Source organism: Stenella coeruleoalba (genome assembly GCF_951394435.1).
Source record: "Stenella coeruleoalba genome assembly, chromosome: 1".
NCBI classification, from domain to species: Eukaryota; Metazoa; Chordata; class Mammalia; order Artiodactyla; family Delphinidae; genus Stenella; species Stenella coeruleoalba.
In genome coordinates this window covers 75,220,561-75,233,093 of record NC_137169.1, presented here as the reverse complement: position 1 = coordinate 75,233,093, position 12,533 = coordinate 75,220,561, and the positions used below count along the sequence as shown (strand labels likewise).

Here is a 12,533-nt window from a genome sequence, read left to right as displayed (position 1 = left end):
GAATGCCTGTGTGAACATGGTAGTACAGATATCTCTTGAAATCCTGTTTTTTATTCTTCTGTATAACATCCAGAAGTGGGATGGCTGGATCATATGGTAGTTCTATTTTAATTTTTGGAGGAACTGTTTTCATAGTGGCTGTACCATTTTACATTCTCATCAACAGTACACAAGATTTCAAATTTCTCTACATCTTTGCCAATACTTGTTATTTTCTGTTTGTTTGTTTTATAATGGCCATCCTAGCAGGTGTGAGCTGGTCTCTCATTATGGCTTTGATTTTCATTTCCCTGATGATTAGTGATGTTGAACAATTTTTCATGTGCCTCTTGGCCATTTGTACATCTTATTTCCAGAAATATGTGTTCAAGTCCTTTGCCCATTAGTTTAATTGTGTTATTTGATTTTTGTTATTGGGTAGTAGGAGTTCCTTATATATTTCAGATATTAAACCCTGTCAGGTATTTGGTTTGCAAATATTTTCTCCCATTCTTTAGGTTGTCTTTTCACTTGGTTGATTGTTTTCTCTACTGTGCAGAAGTATTTAGTTTGATGTAGTCCCAGTAGTCTCTTTTTTGCTTTTGTTGCCTTTGCATTTGGTGCCAAATCCAAAAATCATCACCAAGACTGATGTCAAGGAGATTTCTGCCTATATTTTCTTCTAGGAGTTTTATGGTTCAGGGATTACTAGTCTTTAATCCATTTGCTTATTGACGTAAGTGTATTTTAAGTTGATTTATGTGTATCGTGTAAGATGAGGTTCAATTTCATTCTTCTGCATGTGGATATCCAGTTTTCCTAACACCATTTGTAGAAGAAACTACCTTTTCTCCATTGTTTAGTCTTGGCACCCTTATCAAAGACCATTTGATGGTATAAGCATCAGTTTATTTCTGGGCTTTCTATTGTGCTCCATTGGTCTATATCTCTGTCTTTTTGCTGGTACAAAACTGTTTTGATGATTGTAGCTTTGTAATACGTTTTGAAGTCAAGAAGTGTTATTCTTTCTCAAAGCTGTTTTGGTCAGGGTCCTTTTTGGTTCCATATGAATTGTAGAATTCTTTTTTTATCCCTATCTGCAAAAAATTCCATTGGAATCTTGCTAAGGATTGCATTGAATCTGTAGATTGCTTTGGGCAGTATGGACATTTTAAGAACATTAAGTCTTCCAGTTCATGAATATGGGATGTCTTTCCATTGTTTGTGTCTTCTTTAATTTCTGTCAGTAATGTTTTATAGTGCAGGGGTCCCCAACCCCCAGGCCACGGACGGGTACCCTGTGGGGCCTGTTAGGAACTGGGCCCCACAGCAGGAGGTGAGGGGCGGGCAAGCGAGCAAAGGTTCATCTGCTGCTCCCATCACTCCCCATCACTTGCATTACTGCCTGAACCATACCCCGCTCCCACTATCTGTGGAAAAATTGTCTTCCACGAAACTGGTCCCTGGTGCCAAAAAGGTTGGGGACCACTGTTGTAGTGGACTATCTTTCCATTTATTTGTGTACTTTTTAATTTCTTGCATCAATGTCTCATAGTTTTCAGTGTACAGGTCTTTCACCTCCTTGGTTACATTTATTCCCATGTGCTTTATTCTTTTGGGTGCAATTGTAAATGGGATTGTTTTCTTAATTTCACTTTTTGATGGTTATGAGTGTATAGAAATGCAACAGTGTATTGATTTTGTATCCTGCAACTCTACTCAATTCATCTATTACTTGTAACAGTTTTTTGGTGGACTCTCTATGGTTTTATATATATAGTGTCTTGTCATCTGCAAATAGTGACCATTTTACTTCTTTCTAATTTGGATGCCTTTCCTTTCTTCCTTCCTTCCTTCCTTCCTTCCTTCCTTCCTTCCTTCCTTCCTTCCTTCCTTGCTTCCTTCCTTCCTTCCTTTCCCTAATTGCTGTGGCTCAGACTTTCAATTCTATGTTGATTAAAAGTGGCAAAAGTGGGCATCTTTTTATTGTTTCTGATCTTTGAAAAAAAAGCTTTCAGCTTTTCATCGTTGAATATGATATACACTGTGGATTTGTCATATATAGACTTTATTATGTGGAGGTACATTCCCTCTATACCCACTTTGTTGAGGGGTTCTTTTTTAATCATAAGTAGATGTTTAATTTTGTCAAATGCTTTTATTTACATCTATTGAGATGGTCATATGATTTTTATCTTTTATTTTGTTAGTGTGTTGTATCACCTTGATTTGATGCAGAGATTTTGAATCATCCTTGCATCCCTGGGATAAATCCCACTTGATTTTGGTGTATGATACTTTTAAGGTACTCTTTTTTTATTGAAGTATAGTTGACTTACAATACTGTGCTTTAGGGAGGCTGTGTCTCTGTGCACCCACTTGTGCTAGCAAGGTATAGGGAGAGTGCAAAAATGGTGTTCACCAGAACCTCCTTCTGCAAAGTCCCAACTCATACCTGCCCCTCCAGCAGTCACTTTAAGATTAATAAATGAATCTCCTTCACATATAGTCCAGGCACTTCTCTAACTACTGCCTTTACACTGAGTCTCAGGAAGTGTGAGACCATTCATGAGTCACTCAAAAGGAGTATCTCAGATTTCACAGCCCCCCAGTTCCCCTGGATTGAATCCCATTGGGTTTCCAAAGCCAGATGTTTTGGGGGCCTCATCTTTTCAGTGCAGGTATCAAGGTTTGACACAAGCCCCTTGCATCTCAGGAAGTAGCTCCAGACCCATGAGAGCCCTCCCTATTGTGGGTTGCTTAATGGAGGTGGGTTTTTTGGTGAAACTACATGTCTACCTCTCCTACCTATTTGAATGTGCCTCTTTTATCCTTTGTCTTGGAGGAGCTATTTAGCTAGTTCTTTTTCAGTGGTAATTGTTTCGTATGTAGCAGTAGATTTGGTGTGTCCATGGGAAGAGTTGCCATCTTGGACTGCCCCCCAATTGCTAGTTTTTCCAAGGACTTTTGCGTATATATTCATCAGAGATGTTGGCCAGTGATTTTATTTTCTTGTAGTGTCTTTATTTGGCTTTGGTATCAGGGTAATGCTGGCCTCATAAAATGAGTTTGGAAGTATTCCCTTCTCCTCAGTTTTTTGGAAGAGTTTCAGAAGGATTTACATTAATTCTTTTTATAATGTTTGGTAGACTTATCCAGTGAAGTCATCTGGTCCTAGACTTTTATTTACTAGGAGTTTTTTGATTACTGATTTAATCTCCTTATTAGTTATAGATCTGTTCAGATTTTCTATTTCTTCATGATTCAGTTTTGGTAGGTTGTATGTTTCTAGGAATTTTATCTGTTTCTTCTAGGTTATCCAGTTTGTTGCTGATATTAATCTCTTGTGATCCTTTTTATTTCTGTGGCATTAGTTCTAATTTGCCTTGTTTCATTCTGATTTTATTTGAACCTTATCTTATTTTTCCTTAGTCTAGCTAAAGACGTCAATTTTATTGATCTTTTCAAAGAATCAACTTCTAGTTTTGTTGATTTTTTTCTATTGTTTTTCTACTCTTAATTCACTTATTTCTGTTCTAATCTTCATTATTTTATTTCTTACATTAACTTTGGACTTAATTTGTTCTCCTTTCTCTAGTTCCTTGAGGTGTAAGGTTACATAATTTATTTGAGATCTTTCTCCTTTTATAATGTAGATGTTTACCACCATAAAATTCCCTGTTAGTATTGCTTTTGCTGCATCCCATAAATTTTGGTATGTTGTGTTTTCGTTTTTATTTGTCTCCTAGTTGTGAATTTTTCACTTTTCCTTCTACTATTGATTTCTAGTTTGATTCCATTGTGGTTAGAAAAGATAGTTGGTATGATTTCAATCTTATTATATTTGTTAAAAACTCGCTTTGTGACCTAATATGTGAGCTATGCTGGAGAATGTTTTGTGTGTGCTTGAAAAGAATGTGTATTCTGCTACTTTGTTCTGTATATGTCTGTTAGGTCAATTTGGTCAATGCCATTGTTCAGATCCTCTGTTCCCTTATTGATCTTCTATCTGGTTGTTGTATCAATGATTGAAAGTAGGGTATTTAAATCTCTTGCGTTTATTGTGTTGCTCTCTCTTTGTTCTATTCTGTCGGCTTTTGCTTAACGTATTTGGGTACTCTGATATTGTGTGCATATTTATGAATAATAGTTATATTTTCTGGCGAATTAACGAAGAAAGTTATCATTGTTCAATGTCCTTATTTGTTTCTTGAGATAGTTTTGACTTAGTCTGTTTTATCTGATGTAAGTATGACACCCCTCCTCTCTTTTGGTTATCATTTTCATGGAGTATCTTTTCCATCCTTTCACTTTCATCCTATGTGTGTCCTTAAATATAAATTTAGTCTCTCATAGATACAACTATGGATTTTTTTTTTTATTCAGCCACTTTAAATCTTGATTGCAGACTTTAATCCATTTACATTTAAAGTAATTACTGATCAGGAAGGACTTACTATAGTCATTTCGTTAATTGTTATTGCTTTCTGTCTTGTAACTTCTTTGTCCCTCTTACATTTCTTGCTATTTTCCTTTATGTTTCATTGATATTTTTTTTGTAGTGACATGCTTTGATTCCTTCCTGATTTCCTTTTGTGTATGTTTTATAGGTATTTTCTTTCTGATTACCATGGAGCTTACATAAAACATCCTATGGTTTTAATGCTCTATTTTAAGCTGATAACAACTTAACTTCAATTGCATACAAGAGCTCTACTCTTTTTCTCTGTGGAAGATATTGAGAGGAGTGAGATGATGAAAGAGATGTTTTAGGAAGAATAATAATAGTAAATTATTGTTATGAATTTGGTGAATGCATAGGGAAGAAAAGCAAAATACCAGTTCAGAAACTGTTGCAAACACTAATCAATGTGCAGTGAATAAGATGAAGGAAATAATATTTATTGAGTCTCTGTTATATTCCAGGTACCATTTTATTTGTTGTAACAAATAAAATTTATTACCTTATAATGCTTATGATAACATGATTCTACAGATAAGAATACTAAGGTCACGCCCCTAGTAAACTTCAGAGCTGGAATTCAAACTCAATTTCAGATTTTATACATTTTACATTAAAATTTTTTATGTGTTTCCATTGTATATATCATACAGGGTGAAGTAAGTCAGAAAGAGAAAAACAAATATCATATATTAATGCATATATGTGGAATCTAGAAATATGGTAGAGATGAACCTGTTTGCAAGGCAGAAATAAAGACACAGATGTAGAGAACAAACATACGGACACCAAGCGGGGAAAGAAGGGGTGGGATGAATTGGGAGTTTGGGATTGCTATATCCACACTAATACATATAAAATAGATAACTATTGAGAACCTGCTGTATAGAACAGGGAACTTTACTTAGTGTTCTGTGGTGACCTAAATGGGAAGGAAATCCAAAAACGAAGGGATATATGTATACATATAGCTGATTCACTTCGCTGTACAGCAGAAACTAATACAACATTGTAAAGCAACTATACCCCAATAAAAAAAAAATGAAAACATTTAAAAACTCAAAAAAAATTTTTTTGTGTTTAACATGATAAATATGAAATATGTACGCAGTTTTAAAAATATTAATGAAACAGACCCTATTATTGGTAAGAAGTAGATCATGGGAATCCCCTTGTGAATCCCTCACTAATCATATCTGTCTCTTCCCCTCTGGCATTAACAGTTAACCATTCTCTTGTTTTCATCATACTTTTACCATGTATATACTGGTAATATTTGTTATTTTGCTTGTTTTTGAAATTCATATAAATAAAATCATACTACAGTAAGTCCCCTACATATGAACCTTCAAGTTGCAAACTTTCAAAGATGAGAAATGTGCATTTGCATGTCCAATCACGTAAGTTAGTTCATGTGTCTGGTGTACATTGTCACGTGTGTGTGTCCTCTACAAGTGGTTGTGCTTTTGTATACTGTACAGTACTGTATAGAGTACAGTAGTCCAGTATCTTTATTTCAAGCCCAGGATGTCCGGAAGCAAGCGTAAAAGCAGCAGTGATATATATAGCCAATTGTGTTAGCTGGGTATCTAGGCTAACTTCGTTGGACTTAGGAATAGATTGGACTCACGAACGTGCTCTCGGAACAGAACTCATTCGTATATAGGGGACTTACTGTATATACATTCTTCAGTTACTTTCTTCTTTCACTCAATCTTATCTTTTCAGCTCATTCTAGGTTGATCCATATTATTACAGCATGTTCATTTTCACTATATAGTAACACACTGTATAGATATACTACACTTTTTTAATTGATAGAACTGTTGATAGATATCCTTTCTTGTGGGTATCTTTTAGTTTTCATAAATCTTTCATGTATGCTTGTAAAGACTGTGTAAACTCCAATTTGGGGATTCAGTTTTCTATATATGGCCATTAGATCAAGTTTATTAATTTTGCTATTTAAGTTTTTTCTGTTCCTACTGATTTTTATCTGCTTGACCTACTAATTTCTGGCAGAGATGTGTTAAAATTTCCTCTCTAATAGTGGATTTATCAATTTATCCTTATCAATTTTTAATGTATATATTTATAAGTTGTGTTACTAAATGCATACAAATTGTCTTTTCTCTTCCTAGTGAACATAGCCTTTTATCATTTTTTAGTGACCCTCTTAATGCTGATAATCTGTTTTACCTTAAAGCCTATTAGATCTAACGTTAATATAATTACTCCAGCTATTTTGGGGCTGGTAAATCACTTGCATATCTCTTCCCATTCTTTGAAATTTAATTTTCCTCATTTTTATGTTTTGGATGCGTTTCATGTAAACAGCATATAGCTAGTTTTTTTCCCCCTTAATACAGCTTTTATTCTTTTAAGATTATAAGGTAGTCTTGGAAGAGAAAGGAAAAAGGAACCTGGGCTTATTTGCCTCCCTGAAAGGGTTATTTTTGGTTTTTAGTCAGGGTGCTACTTCCCTAGGGTAAATAGCTGCAGTGAGGGAATAGCAGAATCTAGTTCTCTTAGATAACTCACCCCTCTTCTGGTTACACCTTGGGTATGGAGCTAAGCCAGTTTCTTAAACATATGCTCCAACCTAAAACTGTACCTTTATCAATGCCTTTTGAGACCTTGAAATTGTTGATAAGTTTTTTATGTGTTCTTATTTTTAACTACGTTTTATTAACCTATCATAATTCAATACAAAATTATTTTCACATGTTACAAAATTTCTGCTCCTCCCAGAAAAGATTTTGCTTCTTCATCTAAGTCCCCCTTTTCACTTTGCTTATACTTCTATTTCTGTTACAACTCGTATTCTGATTTTTATTTTAAATTGCCTTCTCCCATAATAAATTATGAATTCATTGAGAACAGGGACTGTGCCTTATTTATATTTGTATACTCCAGGTCTCATGTTATACTTTTTACTGGACCTTGCACATAGTAGAAAATTAATAAAATGTCAGATGAAAAAAATGAATGAACACATGAATTAAATAACTAAACATTAGCTATCCTGTGGTGGAATTTAAATATCGCAGCATTCTGATTCTGACCTTCAGTCTAAACATTTAAAAACCTATTACTTAGAGTTCTACAAGAGCATTTTGGATATTAAGATTTAGAAGTCATTGTATCCGTTAGGATTCTTTCAGTTGTAAGTAATGGAAACTCAACTAAAATATGATTGTATAAATATGTGAGAAGTTTAGGAATTCAAACACAACTATACAAAGGACGCCCAAAAATATCGTAAGAACCCAATCACTCCATTTGTTAATTCATTGATTTCATTCTCAGGTTCTCTCCCCTTCATAGTTTCCTTCTCTTTAGGTTTACATCATCCTTAATGCTATTCTGTCTTCTCAGTTGTTCCACTGTAGTCCAAAATTTTCTTTAGTTGGACTAACTTGGGTTTCTGGCTCATTACTGAACCAACCACTGTTTCTAGGGATGTAGAATATGCTGACTTAGGTCCCTGTCACATATCCACCCTTAAATTTAGTCAGGGGTAGAGTCACCTCCCCTCAAACCACATGGGGAAAGACTGTTTCCTTAAGGAAAATTAGGATGCTTTTGCCTGAAAAAAGATGAATATATGTTGGACTTGCATAGAACAGTATACGCTCATTTCAATAATCCATCTCTTCCTATTAAAAGTAAGAAAGCTGTGCAAAACTTCTAGGTTATTGCCTAAACTGATGCAGTTTCTTGAATGGTGCTTATGTACAGGATAAGCCTGTGATAATATATTACAGACTTTTAAACCGATGAAGTTTTTCATTTTTTGATTGTGTTAGAACATAGCAATGATAGACCAAGATATATCATGAAGGAAAGATTCTCATGCAGTTTTGTCACTCTGCTCCATTCCAAACTAAAAATCAGTCACATGGGTAGATGTGCTATTTGGCATAGTTATTTGTTACAGTTTAAAATTAGATAAAACCATTTAATGGTTATAGACTTACTAAAAGCAATAATGCAAAGGTAGTTTCTAAAAGAGATTTACTTAAAATTTTGACACATTGCATAGTTAGGGGAACAGAACAAAATGAAAAATGTTGCCATGTTGAAGAGATGATATACAGTGTTTTCTGAAATAGGAAGATTTTTGTTTTAGTTACTTGGATGAATTGTTATTCAAAGAGCATTTGAGGACTTCCCTGGCGGTCTAGTGGTTAGGACACTGCACTTCCACTGTAGGGGGTGCAGGTTCGATCCCTAGTCGGGGAACTAAGGTCCCACATGCTGCGTGACACAGCCAAAAAAAAAGTAAATTAAAAAAAAAAAGAGTATTTGATTTTTAACAACATGCATTTAGATTAACAAAAGTTTTCTTTTAATCCTGAAATTCCTAATCATGTTCAGATTGTTACTTTCTTCTGCAAATTTTCCTCTCTTTTCACTAGCCTGCATCAAGAAAGGAAGTAAGTTGAACATTTCATATGAATAATGTGTTCCAGACTTTGTTAGTCTCTTAACAGATATTAAAACACTATATATCTTCTCCATCTGTTTTCAGACTTTGTGGACACTCTATTATCTTTTTATTGTACTAGTATCAGATTAACAATTGGGCCTATTGCTTTAAATTTAGGAGTACTTTTTATGAAAAGGTGTCTCCATACGGAGCAGATTATGTGAACATTAACATGTTGTTTAAAAGTAAGTTTATCATATATTTTCCAACTTTTTGGATGGCAGGCAGTTTTCTGCTTATCTATCCTCCCATCCCATTTTGCTAACTTCCTAATGGGAAATGAGTGGTACCAAATAGTATTGCACATCTGAGATTAATGCCTATTGAAAATGTATTAATTGAGCTAAAAATTTTATTGTGTGTCCTTATATTGCTTTACAGGGGCTCATTGGAAATAGAGGGCCTCCTGGACCTCCTGGTCTCAAAGGAACTCAGGTATGAAGTTCCTTTAAGCAATTTTTTAATTCAGATTTTCCTTTTTTATTTTTTGTGGGACTTTAGTTTTTGCTCAAAGAAAATTTTGCATTAGTATGGACAATTTTTGCCATCGAGGATTTCAAGTTACCATTTTATATTCACAATTATGGAATGGAATTTGGAATCATTTTAATGTTCTGAATTCATTAAGTGATTTATGTAGTGGTGTCCATGGAATGTCCGAAGAATCTGAGCCTAGAATCTCACTTATATGTACCAGAATTTATATTTAACATTTGTGTCTATTTTATATTTCTAACCCATATATTATATTTTAATTGAATTATGGACTGAGCAAAATGTTTTTAAATAAATAAAATAGAATATATGATTTCTAAAGAGGTCTGTAAATGTTCAGATGTGGTAAATATGAACTATTTATTTAAAGGTAAAAAATCAGTATGTTTAGAAAATATGTCAATAAATAGAATAAACACATTTATTACTTTTTAATTCTCTTAGAGAAAAAGTATAAAAATTATTTGTTTTAAGTTTTTCTATTCTCTATCCACCTATACAGTGTTTAATCCTTAGAAGAATGCACAAAATTTTATATTTTATGACATTATAACTGATTTGATCCCGAAAATATTGGATCTGTAAATTAGACAAAAAGAAACTCTAAAAAAAAGAAACTCTAGACATCCATTTGGGTAAGATCTGATATACCTTTATCTCTAAGGCTTAAGACAGAACTGAGACTCAAAAACATATTTGCTGAATGAATTAAGTATCAGAATGTGCCCAGAGCAAACATGTTCTGTACCAATAATTTTTTAATATACCAATGTGTATTGATTTCCATCTATTAAGAACTTGAATTTCTCTCTATGTCAGAGATATTGAGACCAAGAAGGTAAAGGCTGTCCATAATCCACAATCTCAGTGATTCCTAATCCTGATTTTTGTGATACCCTAATCACTTTCACTCTTAGCTGCCCTCAATTTTCTATATTTAACTTATATCATCTACCAATTGAAAAATAACCCAGTAGTACAATACATATCCCCCTTAATGTAGATATGAGGTTGTCACACAAAAAATTTAAACATTATGGGGTGATATAGTTCTAAAATACAAGAAAATCACAGTATTATTTTCATTACATCTCAGAAAGAACTTCAGATTTCAGGATAACTGGAATAAGGTTTACATTTTTAAATACTTATATCAGGCCATGACATGTTCTGATCTTCTTTTTTAAGGGAGAAGAAGGAGTAATTGGATCCTTTGGAGAACTGGGGCCAAGAGTAGGTATCATATAAATAATTTTCGAAGCATGCTTCTCTTAAAGCAACTGTTTTGTAAATGTTTTTTAATGGCACCCAATTTTAAGTTATAGCAAAGAGCCAAGATTATAACAAACTATAGCCATACAATCCCCCCAAATAAAATAGACCTATAACTAAAATTTTCCAGGGATATTTTAAATGATATTATGCCTGTTGCATATTTACTTATTCCTTCAGTTCCTTCAGTCTTACGGTCTTAGTAATTTGTACAATTTATTTATAAAGTGTCTCAAAATGTAATATGAAGCTAAATACATTAACCATTTTAGTAATATTTTGGAAATTTCTGTTTTCTGAGTTTGTCAGTAAAATTATGGAAAGCAAATAAGACGTATTTTCTGTCCAACTTTTTTTTTCCGATAATATTCTGTGGCAATACATGAATTTCATATTTTCGAGTTCTGAAAATGAATTTTTTAAGAATTTGGGGATGCATGACAAAAGTTTGCAATATCCTGAAGTAATTAAGTTGTGTGCAACACATTTTAAGAGGCATTATTAGACTCACATGAAATACATCTCACTCTTTACTTGAGAACATCATATTGTACAGGTTCTTACAGTATTTTTACATTTAAAGAGACAGTAATTCCTTCTTTTGCACCTTTACCTAACTAGCACATATACTGCCACTCTCTTATTGAAAGAAAAAGAAGAGTTGTTTTTGTTTTTTTTTTTTCATTTTTTGTGAGGTGAGTTATATAATGGAAAGACCATTGTTATTTGTGCTCCAGTATAATTGGCCTTATTTAAAATTTACTTCCCTAGAAAACAGGAAAACCATGTTCACCTCTTGCCTACTCGGTCATAATATTTGTTACTAATTGTTGCTACTATTGGTTGAATATTAATTTAGGCCTAGTGTTGCTCTAAGTTTGTCACAGGAATCATCCCTAATCTGAAACCAACTGTGCAAGAAATTGACTGCATTTTTAGATTTAAAAAAATAAGACTTTAATATTATATGCTTAAGCATAACATGCTCAAGATAACCATAATATGACAGAACTCAAACAGGACCAAAAGCGATGGCTCCAATACTGATGCTCTGAATCGCTTGATTTCAAAGAGATTATAAATATGCCAATGCCTGATACCAGTGAGAATCTTTCCATAATGTAGATAATGATGTATAACTATTTCTTAATATACTGCAGTGCCTGAGTATTACATTATTAAAGATGAAAGAAATATTCCTGCTAAGGCTTTTTCCAGACAGTGTGAATAAAATGTATTATTAATTATTTTGTAAATATCAAAGTCCTGTAATGATTTAGACTCTTAACTACATTTCTTCTTTTATATCTGCAAATTGATTAGACAGCAATTGATATTTAACAATAATAGGATAGTTTTTTAATCCTTTGTTCTATTTTGTGCTTGGTAGGGAACCACTAGACAATTTCAAGCAAGGCAGAGACCAAAATTAGAACAACTTTTTTGGGTGGAAGTCCTAAATATAATTTTAAGTTGCTAAAGTTTTTGTAAGTAATCAAAACAGAATGAGAGCCAGAGGGCTGTTTTGTTTTGCTTTATTTTATTTTAAGAAAGAAAAATATGCGAGTACTTGTTAATGAATAGGAGTAATAAAATCCAAATATATAATGCCTAGTAGATATTATAAATTAGTATTCTTTTTAGCAATCTCCCCACACACTTTTTCTACTCCTAGAACATATTGGTTGAGGTATAGTGATCTCCTTAATCAAATCTTGCATAATCAAACATCAGTTGTTTGATATTAGAAACCACCTACTGTAGATTACTCCAGGATATTAACTTTCTCTCCTTCAGGGATTTTGTCCTCTACTCTCTTCAGCTACTTACTGC

General features: G+C 33.4%; 1 protein-coding gene across 1 annotated transcript in view; it reads left to right on the top strand.

Moving 5' to 3' along the window:
* Positions 1 to 12,533, top strand: part of COL24A1 (collagen type XXIV alpha 1 chain) — a 542,658-nt gene that overhangs the window by 313,724 nt on the left and 216,401 nt on the right. The window contains exons 23-24 of the mRNA XM_079924384.1: positions 9,315 to 9,368; positions 10,617 to 10,661. Coding sequence (XP_079780510.1) covers positions 9,315 to 9,368; positions 10,617 to 10,661 — 99 coding nt within the window. The remainder of the gene's footprint in view (positions 1 to 9,314; positions 9,369 to 10,616; positions 10,662 to 12,533) is intronic.